Below are 15,533 nucleotides of genomic sequence, written 5' to 3' on the forward strand. Positions count from 1 at the left end.
AATTAGGCTTAGCTCACACTCCATGCATTTATCCTTTAGATAAAAAAAATAATAATTACAATAGCTAAAATAGAACAGAAGCTATATACTCGCCTAAAATTCAAGTGTGTCAAATTTGTTTCGAGAAATCAACAAAAAACATTTCAAAGCATTTTTATTGGCACATAAGTTATATAAATTCTTATGGAAATGAAGCGTCTTGGCATCTTATGAAAACTAAGCATTTGATAGACAAAAAAATTGACTCGCCATCCCGACCTTGCGAAAGTGGATGTCCAGCCTAGTTGTTGAAAACCACCACTACAACTGCTGAGGGGGGGGGGGGTATTCAATGCTTCATGGCTTTCGAGTAATGGTGGTAATGGTATTTTAGAGCAATGGTAGATTTGACAGCACGCTGCCGCCCATAGCAGTGCTGCAACAAAAATTAAATCGGGTTCTTTTATATACAAAAGGCTAGTGATGTCACTCCCTACGTCTTTGCGTTGCGCAAGCTGCCGTGGCCGCGGCAGCTTGGGCAACAGTGATCTTTACCGGGAAATGCATGCGGGGAGCGCTACGTGCTTCGCATTGTTATCAGGAGTGCCTCATCATCAATTATGCGGTTAGGATGCTTGTTTTGTGCTTGTTCTTTATTGAAACGTTTGCTGTTGTGCATGTTGTATACGCGATTCCAAAGAACGTATGCACTTTTTACTTCACTTGGCCGAGTGCTTTGAAGCCTGCTTCTCCGCCTCGGGTCGGCCCAGTATTGCACGAGATCCGGGATTGGCCCACATTTTTGTCCACAGATGCTGGACACGAAAAATGCTGAAACTAGAGACGAGCAGCTTCGTTGTCAAATTACAAAACTGAAAATACGATTTTTGGGCCACCTTCTACAACGTATGTTGAAAATGTACCAGTAACTTTTGCAAGCAACTGTTAAACAGCATTACTGGGCAACAAACGTTTCGCTTATCTTTCAGAATGCGATACCTAAAAAAAAACAAGGCAGACCGGGTCATAAGAACGATGCACATATAGCATGAACTGCAACTACCAATTGGCGATTCTCCAATAAATGTCTATATGCATTTGGCCGCACGGAAAAAAGAAGCATACATACATAAATATAAAACAATACTTGCCTTGTCTTCGAAAGCAACCTGTAATCGAAGATTACCCACACCAGCTTCCCAGTTTCATAGCCTTGAAAACAATGTCTGGCTTATCATCCTAACAGCTGTGTTTCACTCCCACTGGAAAGATGACAGTCCTGTACTTTCAAGACAAAGGCAGTCACTTGCCATTTCTAAGTAAAGGAAAAATGCGCCATATATACAAATTTATTGAGTCATCTAAATTCAACAAAATGCACGTAGGAAAGGTTTGCAAGCATGTTGTTCCACAGTTGCACGACAGACGTCTAGCTGTTTGTGTACTTCGGTGGCCGCTTCTCAACAAAAGCAGTCATGCCTTCTTTCCGGTCGTCCTAGAAGAATGGAACAGGCATTTTATGAAGTGAACCAACACGAACATAAATGTTTCTGCCATAAATGTTTCTGTGCACAAGTACAGTAAAACCTCGATAATTCGAACTCGGTTAATTCGAAATTTCGGTTAATTCGAAGAATTTGAGCGGTCCCGTCATTCTCAATGCAAATTCTACCGGATAATTTGAATGGCCCGCGCGGCTCTATTCGGATAATTCGAAGTTTCCGGCTAGTAGCAACGTGCGGCGGTTAGGTTAGGGCGCTCCGTACAGTCGCCAACCGATTTTCCGAGCTCGTGGGGACTGAAAAATAGTCCGGAAAACTCGTTCGGCCGAAAAAAAAAAGTCTTAGTGCGGCTGAAAAAAAAATCTTTAATAATGCCCTGCCTCATACTACGCTTGGAGAGGATCGACTTGCTTGGATTTGCGCAGCAATGACGTCGTCTCCGTGTACAGTCGACACGAACGCCACCGCGTTGGCGATCTCCGCCAACGGAGTTCGCCATGGAGATCCAAGAAACGAGCTTCGCACCGCTTAGCTCTCGCGAAGGTACAGGAAGTAGCGCCGATCACTGAGACATGGGTCTCCGAGACACCTGCTCGGTGTACACGCCACGTTCAAAATAGCAACCGAAACTTGAGAGAAAAAAACAAAAAAACTCACTGAAATAACACGCGTGGTGTCAGCGCGCACGAACGAGCGCGGCCGCCGCAGCCCACAGCGAGCGAAGGTTCGTGCGGTCTATCGCTGCGAGCGGCGAGAGCACAGCCCATACGAAAGGTCAGAGCCGTCTGGAGATCGCTTTCAAGATACGCTGCGCGCGAGAAACCGTTCCGGCGCTAAGTACGCAGTTGTTAGAAGAGTAGAAGTCGCCCGAGGGAGGAAGTCGCCTCCGCCGTGCGTTCGCTCTCCATGAAAGCGCGCGTCCCCCGCGCGCTGTCACTCGCACATACGGCGGGCGCGCGGCGATGATTTTATCGCCCTTGGACTTTGTATGGATCCTCAGGGCGGCGACGCCGACGGCGAAAATCCACTTGAAGTGTCGCAATATAAAAAAAAAACACAATAAATGGTTACAACGATGGCATGGCCTCCGAGACCGGAGGATTGAACGCGCGCTATGTCTATTGATAGCGCGCGTTCTAATCTTGGAGCCTATACAGCGAGTCACTGGAATTCAAGCCAGTGCAAAATCCAACATGGCGGCCTCCAAGATTGGGTAGCGCGGCTAGGAAAGAGCGATTTAGTCCGCAAAATTGAACTTTGGGGTCTCAATTCGTCCGAAAAATTGGCTGCGATAATGCATGAACTCAATGGGAACCCTGATGGTGCATTTTTGAAGTCCGGAATATCCAGCAAGTCCAAATTTTTGGAGTCAAGCACCACCACGCCCGCTTTCGCGGCAGTTATCGATTCCATGAACATCGTCCGCAACTTTGTTGAGTGCAGTGCGGGTGATATTTGTATGCTACGTTTTTGAGCCAGCTGGAGAGCATGGCACTAGGGGCGGCGAACCAGCGCGCCAAGTAATCCCGCATCGGTGATTACTTTGAGTAATTTTTCTCGGACATGGAAAATAAAGGTGATTTCTTTTTGCGGCAAGTTCTTGCTTGTTTTCTTTTTTTATTCATTTCGGTTAATTCGAAAATCCGCTTAATTCGAAGAATTTTCGCGGTCCGGCGACCTTCGAATTATCGAGGTTTTACTGTACATGGATCGACCAAGGTTAAGAATGGCACGACACAAAATACACGGGCATGAAGTGACCGGACGAGAATTGTTGCCCAAGAATTGACGGAGGCGTTTCATATCAAGAAAAAGGGTGTGCAAAGTGTTATCATTCCTTTGTTGTCCCTCTTTCGCAATGAGCAGCAGTTTTTAGATGTGACTATGTAAATGATATTGGTCCTGCTTGGTTGCAGTTTGTGCTGAATGCGGCCTGTATACACAAGTGCCTGATGTTTACTTCGGTGCAAGTTTACCTGAATAAATCAGTTGGAAGTTAACACTTGTCCTGTCACTTCATGTCCGTGTATTTTTTGTGTTGTGCCATTCTTAACCTTGAGCTATGTACCAACTAGCCCAGCAGAGAGTTTTAATTAATTAACATGTACAGACAAAATTTCTACAACTCCAATGAGTCCATCTCAATCTAGTCTTCTGTTTTTATGATAAGTAGCTCTTGTAACTCTGTAATAATCATCTCCCATTGAAAATATGAATAATTTGATATATTGAAAACAATGGAGGCCTTAAAGAGCTTCAAAACACTGTCAAATAAATAATAAAGTTCAGAAGTTGACTGTTTTGAAAGTGAGCAACTACATAAGCTTGAAGAAGCACTGGAGCTAGTTACGAGTCACACAATAACTTTACTTAAAACAATAAGGTGAAAATAAATCGGTTCCTTACCAGAGCAAAGGAGGCGTGGAAAAGGCGTTTTTCAACACGCAGGCCTTCCTGGAGTGTTGTCTCAAAGGCTGGAGCAAAAGAGACGACAGCATGGTTACACAGGATTGGCTGAACAAGTGCTTATGTGTAAACACGAATATAACAGTGACAAAGGTACCACTAAAGGATAACTGGTTTGTGGTCTAGTGCTATCTCTCAATAGGTTTTTACCGTCAAGTACCAGTATGCATTCATAATGTGGCGGCGAAAAATGCAAACCAATTGGCAGTGACACGAATAGAAAAGGTGTCTTTAGATTATGGACCCTATTTCATTGCTTTAAGTGCATGTTCAGGGTTGTTTTGTGCATTAGACGAAAAAGGTGGCCACCTATGGAGCAGCTATTGCCTCCGGTATTTTTCAATGCCTGCCCAGTCGTTTCGCAATACAAGGGTGCACTGCAGCAGCACCACCTTCCCAGTCAATTAATCCGTGTTGCTGAAAGAGCATGGAAAACTTCAGCTGGGCACTCCTGCCGCTCCTTGCGTTGCGCATGACGTTCAATCACGTGCCATGAAAGATACTAGTTGACATGACCCTAACCCTGCCCCTATAAACCTGTGGCCACTACTGGGAAAGTGACACCCTCTCAGTGACCTCTGGGTGTGGTGTCACTGAGCATGCATTGAAAAAAAAAAATAGAGGAGGCTAGGGTGCTGCATACCTCTGTGCCCCTCAGCCTGCTGGTTCTCAACATTCTAGGTTCTGCATCATTTCTGGTGAGCTGTAATGGTGGCACATTTTTTTTCCGGCTACAGTTGAGAAATGTCTATTGTTTGGAAGATTTATGAGATGCATCCACTCATATTTGAAACTCTGCACAGAGGGTGCACTATATCTACGCTATTTTAAGCTGGCCTTCTACGCTGGTTCGAAAGTTCGTTGCGGTTGGCCTCTAAGCCTTTTACTCTGGGCCTCAATTCTCACCGTGGTTGACGCTGTCCTTGCATAGTGCAACGGAGATCTGGGAATAGCTGGCGATCTTCTCGGCAAGCTTGATAGCCTCGTCGACCAGCTGACCCGGGGGGAACACCTTGCTCACCAGACCTGTGGGAAAAGGTACAGTGTGTGAAATGACGAGCCAGTCTCGTGCAAGCACCCTCAAAAACAATTTTAAAAGGGATTGAACCTGGGTTTTTTTTGTACTACTTCAGGGTGAAAAAAATAGAGTGAGAGAAACGGGACAAGAGAAGTGTTCGTCTTTTTCTTGTCTGTTTTCCTCGTGCCGTTTTTTTCACCATGATCCAGAAAATTAAGCACTGAATGATTTTTTCAACAGCCCATGCCCGATATGATATTCTGAGAACTTCGTTACCAGCAAGTTACCAGTGTCGTGCCCCGGTGGCAAACAACTGCTCACATGCGTTAAATGCTGCAAGCAGTTCGGTCTTTGGATTAGGGTTGACAATCAGGAGTGCGGTACTGGAATGACTCGCCGGCGTACGCAAGTCGTGAGGAATGTTTCGATCTGCAGCACGGCCATGCTTCTCTGCAACAGCAGCGTAATACTCCCGGCAGCTGTGAATGACTGCACAGTGCTTCTCCACGTCTACAATGTCAAGCCTGCAGTTGAGGTCTGCACCAAAGGTTGTCGCGAGTGTCGTGTCATTTTATCGACTTAGTGGCACCTGCAGGGGCACAGCAAGGTAAGGGTACATGTCATGCAAGAGAATAAGACTTAGATCACAGTTCCTAAATAATTGGGAGCAGAATATTTGAATTCTCCTTTGGGAAGGTCAGTTTGATGAGCAGGTTGTCAGAGGAGTTGCAAGTGCCTCCATCACGTGTATCCTTGTGGATTTATTAATGCAAAAGCATTATATGCCCCATGAAGCGGAAAATCTGGCGTTGGCATGACCATGATCATCCAAAAAGTCAAGGGTGTCCAAGTGAGCCAATCGAAGAAGCTGATGATGTCAATTAAGGCAAAGCTAATTAAGGCACAACCTTTGGTGTTAATTAAGACAGTTAATTAAGGGACTCGAACCAACTACCTTTGGTGGTAGCAATGCTTTCGCATTCATCCACGTAGGGATAACTAAGTGCCCCTTGAATTTTTTCCACTATTGCTTTCCTTTACGCTTTCATTCATAGTGACCCGAAGATACTCGAGCACAGCTCTAACACCGTGTGTCTAGAAAGCAACATGATAACAACTGAGGGTACCAAAATTCTGAGTTTTTCAGATGAATCTGAATCATTCAGTTTTTTTTTAATTGAGTGGCGTTCTTCACATTCTATAGGTTTAATCCCCATAAAACAGAAAACGTAAGTTTTAAATAGAGATTTAAATTTCCGGCATCTATTTTTTTTTTTAATTCGGCAGGCATTTATCACTATTTATTTTCCTCTGAAAATTCGGCACTTATTGGCCCTTATTTCTTTACGGTACTACCTTCTTTGGCATTTTCGGCCGTTTGAAACGGTGCTCACACATACTTATATCGGGAAGGAAACAGTAAAACAAGAAAGCTTCATTGTCGTGAAGGCAGTGAGGCAAATTAATTACACTAGACACAAGAGATTCTTGTCAGAGAGCTGGCAGTGCTTCTTTCTGTTTATCATTCTCATTTGGAAAAAGCTGCGCTCCACATTGACGCTTCATACGAGAAAGGAAAGCAGTTCAAGTAATGCATCCAAAAGGTGTGGTCATTCAAAACATCGGGGTGCTACAAAGCACGAACGCGTAAAAGGGGCACGTAGGTCCGTGTGTGCCATGTATTGGCGCACGCGCTTGGGGTGGGCAAGTGCAAAGTCTACTTCAAGAACACCTCGGCGAAAAAAGATGGGGCTTCCGGAAATTCTTGGCCTCTTATTCCACAGTGGTCAGTAGGTTTGTGCCTCTTGGAATAAGCTCTCCGTTTGTGTCCTACAAGCTGGCATGCACTGATGACGGCTCCTGCTTAGAAGGCATCCCTTGTTACCCCATTTACATCCCTTTTGCTTTTGCCACAGCCAGACGTGCGAGGATCTGCAGGAAGAGCGGGGAGGAATGGACATGCACAATGACAATCTCCTGTGTCATCATGCGGTTGGCAAGGTATTTGGGCAAGGTTTGAACGAGGCTGGCAAAAAGAAAACCTGCTTGTACAGAAACCCCACTCACGCCCTCACACTCGGGAGCTTTTTTACCCAAACCGAGTGTGATGAAGCATGGTGAATTCCTAAGTTCAGCACTTGTCAGTTTAAACTAGGTAGTCTAATATTTGAATTGGTAGGCAGTTTTTGGCACTTATGGTAAAAACCAGGAACTTCAATCCCCAGTTATAACACGTAGTTATTCGAATATTACTACATGCACGATAAACCAGAAAAGCGTAAGAGTACAAATTTAGGCTAGTTGGTTTGTGGTCAACACAGCTAACAGCACAATGTCAGAAGAAACGAGAACATGCACTGTCACGTGAAGAAATAAGAGAACCTCCCAGTGTTTCTAAACTGCAAGGTAGTATCACTTGACTGAGCTGTTACCCTTAATTCTTGCTTAAGGCGCAATGATATGCATGATGTACAGTGCCGTCCACTGCTGTGTAGAGCGACACCTGGCGGCAGTTGCCGAGTCCGAAATAGCGTGCCCTGGACACACTATCTCGGACCCAGCAACTGCCGCCAGGTGTCGCTCTACACAGCAGTGGACGGCACTGTACGTCAACTAGAGATGTCGACAATCTTAACTAGGTGATGAAAAAATTGAAGGAGCATTAATTTTTCATACGAGGGTGTTCTTTTTATTGTATACCTTCTTTTATTGTTTTTTGTCTTGTCTGCGCTCTTTGCAGTCTTCAACACCACGACGCTATAAATTTGCAGTGAAGTCTGTCAGAGACTGGCTAATTGTATAATAATACTGTTGAGGTAACCGCTTATAATCATTGATTTTAAGGGGAAGAAAAAAGGGGAATGATGGCCTCATACTAACCTCTCGCCCTATACCAGTTTATCAAAAAATTTATTTTAATTCTAGGGTTTCACGTGCCAAAATTATGACACGATTACAAGGCACACCATTGTGGGGGATTCCGAATTAATTTTAACCCCCACGCTTCTTTAGAGTGCACCTATCTCTAAGAAATTAGTGTCTTTGCATTTCATCGGGACAGAACCCGTGACCTCGAGCTCAGCAGCGCAACGCCGCTGCACTAAGCTACTGCAGCAGGTCCCAGTTGATTTCAAGCAAGTTCATTTCAACAGCACCTGTTGCAAAGGAACAACACAAGTGGACGTAAGTCCAGGAAGACAGAGAAAGTGAACACTCACCATATCGCTCAGCCTCGGCAGCCGTGATCTGGTTCCCAGTGAGCGTCATTTCCATGGCCCGCGACTTGCCAATGGCTCTGGTCAGGCGCTGGGTGCCACCGGCACCTGAGGCGAAGGGTAGATTAAAACTCGCTGCTTTTGCCGACCTGCCTTCATAGAGCCTAGACTGACAAGGCTCCTTCCGAGGTAACCACCACTCTTTTTTTATTTTTCGGGGAGGGCTATCTTACGGCAATGTAACCAATAAACAAAACATAAATATGAATGTAACCCTGCATTGTGCAGGAAGTCCAGTAAGGCTCTGTAATGACAGTCATCTTGACTAAATTTGTTGAAGTCAGCATGGCTGGTCACTGCGGAGGCCAGCTCGCCTGAACAAGGGCTCCCAAATGTTTTGTGTGCCCACTGCAGTTGTGCAGGGGCCATTGGGAAAACGATACAGACAAACGGCAAATCATCCTCTCTGTCTGTCAACTGAATGAAATACCGTATATACTTCATTCTAAGGTGCATCTGACTTTTGTACTTCAAGAAATTACAAATGCAATATGCTTGATTGTTCATTCACTAGCATTTTATGGTATGAGCAATGGTGATTTATCGCTTGCAAAATGAAACTTCATTGCATACAAGCTACAGCAGTCCAAGCATTCCTCATCAGCATTGTCAGACACCTTATCACTATCAACAGTGAAAAGTATCTCACGTTTGACACTGCCTGGCATTTTCAAAACCACAATTCTTAAATGCCTCGTAGCCCCACAAAATTACAGAGTGGGCACAAAGGCACTACAGCGACAAATTAATTGGATTAATTATTTAATATACCTTGTAAATAACCTTCCCTGTTTAATCCCTCGTTCGAGTAACACTATACAGTATTTATTCCGTAGAGAGTGTCACAGGTCAGGAAGAACTCCACTGCGAAACATGCAGTCATTTTTTTTATGACTGCACTACTTGTATACCTTCCACAGCATTGCTGCTACTTATGAAGTGGAGCTCAGTTGCCGACTGACAATTAGACAGGGACCACCAGAAAATCCAAAATACTGAATTCAACAGGAAATAAGTGACATTATGACACAAGTGACCAAAAAAGGTGTGCCGTGTTCTCAGATCGTCACTTCCAGGATTACCTTCTATTGTGCGTGACTAGTGGAAAGTTCATCGGCATCTAAAAGCGACAACATTCTTGGCACAGTGGCAAGCCAGCTGTGTTATCAGAGAGCTGAAAACACTGTCACCCATCACCGTGTCCGGTGCTAGTCAGTTGACATGTTGTGAAATAAATTATCACTGAAAGTGATCACCTGAGAATACAGCCCAAGTTAGTCAACATGTTGCTCCGTGTACATATGCTTGCCTTTGGCCTAGGCAGTCCATGGCCGCAATTTTGTAGCGATGCCTTTTCTTATGCTATTCCTTCCCACGTCTCGTACTAAGTGGCCAGAGCAACTATACTCGCATTATCAATGGGATCATCTGGCCGTGAACGGTCGACAATAAAAGTGCCATAAAATCGAGCCCCCCCCCCCCCCCCACAAGGCATAACTACAAAATCCCAGCACATATCTCGACCACTGTCATGCTGTTGCTACAGATAGAGGAAAGTACAGTCAATGCATGCACTGAATCTTTATCTTTCTGGAAACATACCAAAAGTCAACAGCGCTGTGATAGCCGAATGATGCATAATTTTCACAACAGTCAATGTCCATCCAGTACTTCCCTCGCCTCCCTCATAGCCAGACATCGAGGTTGAAGTTGGCACTACTTGGAACTGCTTGAAGTCATCCGGGACCGTGTCGCTATTTAACATGTAAATTATCAAACGCTGGACGCGTGGAATGGAACTCGCACAACAAATTGTGCCTACATGGCACCGCCACCACTTTTGATAGATTGTCCTTGCCCATCGGTATAGAGCAGTAGAATGAGCTGCCAGAATCAATAGTTGAGGAGCACGATTCACAGAAATTTAAGCAGTTAGTGACATCCTATTTCCAGGACTAACACCTTTGCCACGCCTTATGTTCACAATTCTTTCAATGCCTATACCATGTGTGCCGCTAACATGTTTATATGTTATTTCTTTGTTTTCTCAGGTATATACATGCTACCCCCTAATGCAATACCCTGCAAGGGGCCCTTAAGGGACTATAAATGATGATGACGAAACGCATCATGTACAACTTAGTGGCTTGAGTGTGTACATTAACTACTGATCGACTTGGCTTCACTAGCATCACTTTTGAGAAAGTGTCACCAACATGGTCGACAACCATGCTGGCGATTTATTAAAAGAAACCTCGCAACTTCTGCTCGACTCCGTGGCCAAATTAATACGCCGTTGTGCAGGCAGAGCCCGAATTATTGCACGGCGTGTTGTATGGTGTCTCAAATTTCTATCATTCTTATACATCAAACATATGGGACCAATGTACAAATAATCAAGCATGTCCGAATTATCAGTCAGCAACCGTATAAGCAATTTCATGGCAATACTAACAGTAACGAGTTGTCTGCACTAATATTAGTATAAACGAATGAGTACTGACCTGGCAGGGTCCCAAGGATGATTTCAGGTTGCCCAAACTTTGCATTCTCACCGGCATAGATGATGTCACACATCATCGCAAGTTCACAGCCACCTCCCAACTGAAATGCAAACAGAACAAAGACACAAGTAGCAGCGCTTGCATGAAAATGTCCAGGCAAAAGCATGAATTGCATCATGGTTACAATAGTCTCACGGTTCATCGTGGAATGTCAGCTCAGCACGGTATTCTTCATACCAACTGCTGCTGGATGCAACAAGAATTTTTCACCTGCACTAGAATTTTGTTGAGAGATACTGCTTCTTCATTACAGGAAATACAGCTTTCACAGGTTATAAAATCCACAAGGTAGACATGACTGCTGTGAGCCATCATGACTCACACTTATAAATCCCGCATGCAAAGCCAAATAGAATAGGGAAACTACTGCAGCCACCATAAAACACACAACCCATACCCACCGCATAGCCGTTCACAGCTGCGATTACTGGCTTGATGGACTGCGCCACTTTGTCCCAGTGGCTCAGGAAGTTGCCCGTGAAGCACTTGGCAAACGTCATGTTCTGCATCTCCTTGATGTCCGCACCGGCTGCAGGCAGCACAGTGACAGAACTGTCAAAAGCGATAATGACTGCAACACTGATTCAGGGCGCCAAGGCTACTCTTTAATGGTGTGACAGAAGCCACCAATGAGGGCTGCAAATCAAGATCCCTCAAGATGGCAGTAAAACTGAATATAGTGACCCCCTACTTGTCGAAAGCCCACTGAATGCCTCAGAAACAGATGTCTTGCACTCGAGAAATACTAACTTCTATCGTAACTTCTAAAGACACAATCACAATGCCCAGTCATGCGAAAGTAAAATTGAGAGAGGGTGCTAAGCATGAGTCCTTTTGCAGCTTTAAGCTTTATGCGAGAACCATACAACTCCTCCACCTAAGTATTCAAATTCTCACTAACACAGCAGTGGGTGTCGACACCCTCATTTTAACAATGAGAAAAAAAAATTCAAAGAATTGGTGTTGTATTGGGGATTAACTTCTCTCTGGAGAAGCCAAAAGGGACCTCCTCCATCTAATCACTGCCAATGTAGGTAGTGTTTCTAATAGCAAATACACAAACTAAAATACACGGTAAGTATGCATCAGCAAAGTACGCTCCAGTGAAGTGCGGTATTGGCTATGAGTGCCACTGCAGTCTGAATGCAATTAAGGATTCAACAAATATGTGCCCACCAATTTATTTTTGACACACATATGATGTTCTGCTTAAAGAAAGCGGTACTGACATACAAAGTTTCTAATTTTTATTATTCAACAGCCCCGGAGCACAAGAAATATGGCACTCCTGAATGTGGCCAGTTCAGAATGCATTTTAAACATGACTTACAGCACACACATAGACAAGGAAACAGCAAGAGAGAGGAAGACAAGCGCTGACTACCAACTGAATTTTTATTTCGAATAACATGCACTTATAGCCAAGACAGCACGACAAAAGCGCCCCCTCCAAAACACGAAGTCAACATGAGTAAGCACTCAAAATTCACACGAACCCCAACTGCCTTCTTAGGACGAACGAGAGCGCACGTGCAATCCCAAGAAAGCAAGTTCTTTATCTGTTAAGGCAATTGACGGCTTACTGACGTTCATCTTAAGAGGGCGGCTGGGGTTTGTTGGAATTTTGAGTGCTTACTCATGTTGACTTCGCGTTTTGGAGGGGGCGCTTTCGTCGTGGTGTCTTGGCTATATATGCACGTTATTCGAAATAAAAATTCAGTTGGAAGTCAGCACTCAAGTGCATGCAAATTTTTACTTGCTTGAAACTTTGATTTTGCAGAATTCCACAGAACAGTGTGGTTTGATGCTGTAATACAGTCTTTTTTTTATTTGATTTTTCATTGCAAGTCCAACAACTTAAGGCAACACACAGGCAGTAAAAGATGCCTTTGTGAATTTGCTCACAACAAAACATGACCAGCGCAGCTGGGAACGAAACCCATGACCTTGTACTTGGCAGAATGCCATAGCCAGTTAGTCACCACAACAAGTATATTCTTTTTCTTACAGTGAATAAACGCATAGCAATTGCCACGAAACCCTTAGTGCCTCACCAGCGAATGCCTTCTCGCTGCCAGTGATGACAATGCAGCCCACGGATTCGTCCTTGTTGAGTGCATCTATCGCCTGGCCAACCTCGCTCATGAGAGCGCTCGACAGGGCATTGAGGGCCTTTGGCCGGTTGAGTGTAACCAGGGCGACATTCTGCTGGGCACCTTTCTTCTCCACGAGGATGTTCTCATATGCTGGGGAAACAAGAAAGCATACTTAATTGTACTAGGTGCTCATGACACATTGTTTTAGTTTTTTGCCAGTGACTGTCTTTCACCGAATTATCTATGTTATCAAGTTACCACTCGGCGCAAGACATGCCTACTGTATCTGATATTACTTAAATGTTGTCACCGATTCTATAGCGAAAAAGTCTTGTCTAATCGGATTGAATGCACGACGCAAATACTTTTGTACATCTCAAATATACGCAAACACTAGTGATTATTCGGGAATGTACGGTGGTGAAAGCATGAAATAGCGGTTGATTAGATGAACGACGACTGTGATCGCTGCTATCATTGCAATATAGTGTTGCTTCTTTTTCTGGACATAAGTTCGTCCAAAAAAAGTAAAGTAATTACATTCTCAACTCACAATTGTGGCAGTGCTTTATTCTGCACTGTTAATGTGTAACAATATATTAAACAAGCCCTTGTTAGGGGGGTGTTTAATGGGTTAATGGGAGCCCATCAGTTCCCCATGAAAGGAAACAGTATAATTGTTTTCAAGAAACCTTAGCGACTGAATGCACATGCCTCACATAGAATGAGCGGAATAGTTGAATAGGTTCAATGAGATTCAATGTTCATCACGAAAGCTATTTCTTGCGTATTCACATGCCAGATTTGAATCCACACATCACAAGTAATTGTTGCCTAGAAGTGAGTTCAGCGTTTTCTCTCGTACTGAAAACAACTGCACTGTACAAGGAAGTTAACAGAATGTGCAGATACATAACAGAAACTAGTGTGCTACAATCTCAAAGAAGCATTAGAAATGTAGATAAGCATAATCATAAGTATACTGTTGTAACATAAACAGAAAAACAGCACAAAATACATTATTCAGTTACAAGAAACCAATGTGCTAATAAGGGGCAGTACTGCCCTACCAAGTGGCATGGGTGTTAAAAAAAAAAAAAAAACATAACATTTATGCAATAACAAACTATTACTATAATTATTGAAAGCTTGAACAGCAATCAAAGTGTTCTTGTTGCGGCCTCAGTGTTCATCTAATGACAGCTTATCTTTACTATCAAAGCAAATTTTATACTAAAAAAAATTCACTTCTGAAGAATATAAACCTAACCTAGCAACCTCAGACATCTTGAAATGCTTTGTAGCTATTTTATCGCCAATTACATAGATCTTTCCGAAATGTTACATCGCAAGACTACTTTGTAAGACTATATTTATTTTTCGTTTTGCATAAGGCCAGTCACGTAACCGATCGAACCACGGTCACGTGCTGTCGTAACGGTTGCCAAGCAAAAAAAAAAAACAAAAAAAAAACAAACAAAAAACACTCGGCTGTACTGCATAATGATTATGAAACGACGGTAGTTCACGTAAGAAGATGGAAACTATGGAGCGTAACGCATGTTCATAACGTTTTACTTTTTTTCTTGTGCAGGCATCTGCCTGTCTGTGCAATTTTAATCGGAGACAGGCACTCAGAGCCCCTTCGCGTTGCCGGTTCCACGTTCTCGCCGCCCAAGGTCGTCCTACAGCACACGTTGTTCGGATGCAGGGGGTTGTGGCTTGGACATTGGGAGAGCGAGCTGCGAGTGTGTGTAGTTGCCAACGAACGCTTCCCGCTTACTAAAGCCATCTGAAACGATAAATAAGCTCGAAAGCGCAAAAATAATCGGCGCGACGGTGTTAATTCACACGAGTCTTCCGCGGTCCAATCGTCTGGTTTCGCCGTGAAGGCATTACAATCTCGTGGGTTGGCGCACGTTCAAGTAAAGTTCCCACTACGAAAAAAAAAAAAAAAAAAAAAAAAAAAAAAAAAACCTTTCAGAGTCCCTTGCCGTTACCAACGAGGAGCTTGAATTCTCGCGAAGGTGCAAACATATCGCAGCGCTTGCGTGAAAGAATGGTGAACGAAACATGTCGCGTGAAAAAGGCGGTTGCTGCGATTGGTTGGGACAACATAGCTACTCTAATCGCTCTAATTTCACTGCAATCGAAAGTGTACGCAGATCATGACACGGGTATGCAAATGAGCAGCCTGACTTGGAGTACATTTTGACAGTTCTGGCGCTGAAAACAAAACATTGACGGCGTCAGCAAGAACGGCACCGACACAGCAAGGAAGCGATCAGAGTTATAACAGCAAATAACTAGCAAATCTCACCCGCTGCGGCAAATCCACGTTTCACGAGCGCCGGGTGCTTCAGCTGCCTCGCGCCAAGAAAAAGTGTCCTGAACATTGAAATGCCGCTCATCGTTGTCAATGTGTTCCGCTCGGCGATTTGCAGAGCTTGAACAATTATGAGATTAAGTTGTATTTCAGCTGACTACCGTGGCGTTTGAAACACCCTGCGAAGTTCGCCGACTCGCTTGAGGCTGGTACGAGAGAGGGAAAGTACCTTTTGGAAGTAGTTGGATTCTATTGGATAGTAGCGTCCGTCTAGTCAATGTTTGTACATAGCCAAGAAAAGCCAAGG

At 44.1% G+C, this 15,533-nt stretch overlaps 1 protein-coding gene across 1 annotated transcript; it reads right to left on the bottom strand.

Annotated features, from left to right (window-relative positions):
- Window positions 1-1,312: 1,312 nt before the first annotated feature.
- LOC119452891 (enoyl-CoA hydratase, mitochondrial) lies at window positions 1,313-15,467 on the bottom strand. Its single transcript, XM_037714842.2, has 8 exons — window positions 15,221-15,467; window positions 12,859-13,050; window positions 11,206-11,333; window positions 10,745-10,844; window positions 8,184-8,288; window positions 4,854-4,973; window positions 3,888-3,955; window positions 1,313-1,474 (listed from the first exon to the last, which is right to left on the bottom strand). The coding sequence occupies exons 1-8, from the start codon at window positions 15,309-15,311 to the stop codon at window positions 1,409-1,411; spliced, it is 870 nt and encodes a 289-aa protein (XP_037570770.1). The 5' UTR covers window positions 15,312-15,467; the 3' UTR covers window positions 1,313-1,408.
- Between the last annotated feature and the right edge of the window lie 66 nt (window positions 15,468-15,533).

This window comes from Dermacentor silvarum, chromosome 5 (assembly GCF_013339745.2).
Source record: "Dermacentor silvarum isolate Dsil-2018 chromosome 5, BIME_Dsil_1.4, whole genome shotgun sequence".
Lineage (NCBI taxonomy): Eukaryota > Metazoa > Arthropoda > Arachnida > Ixodida > Ixodidae > Dermacentor > Dermacentor silvarum.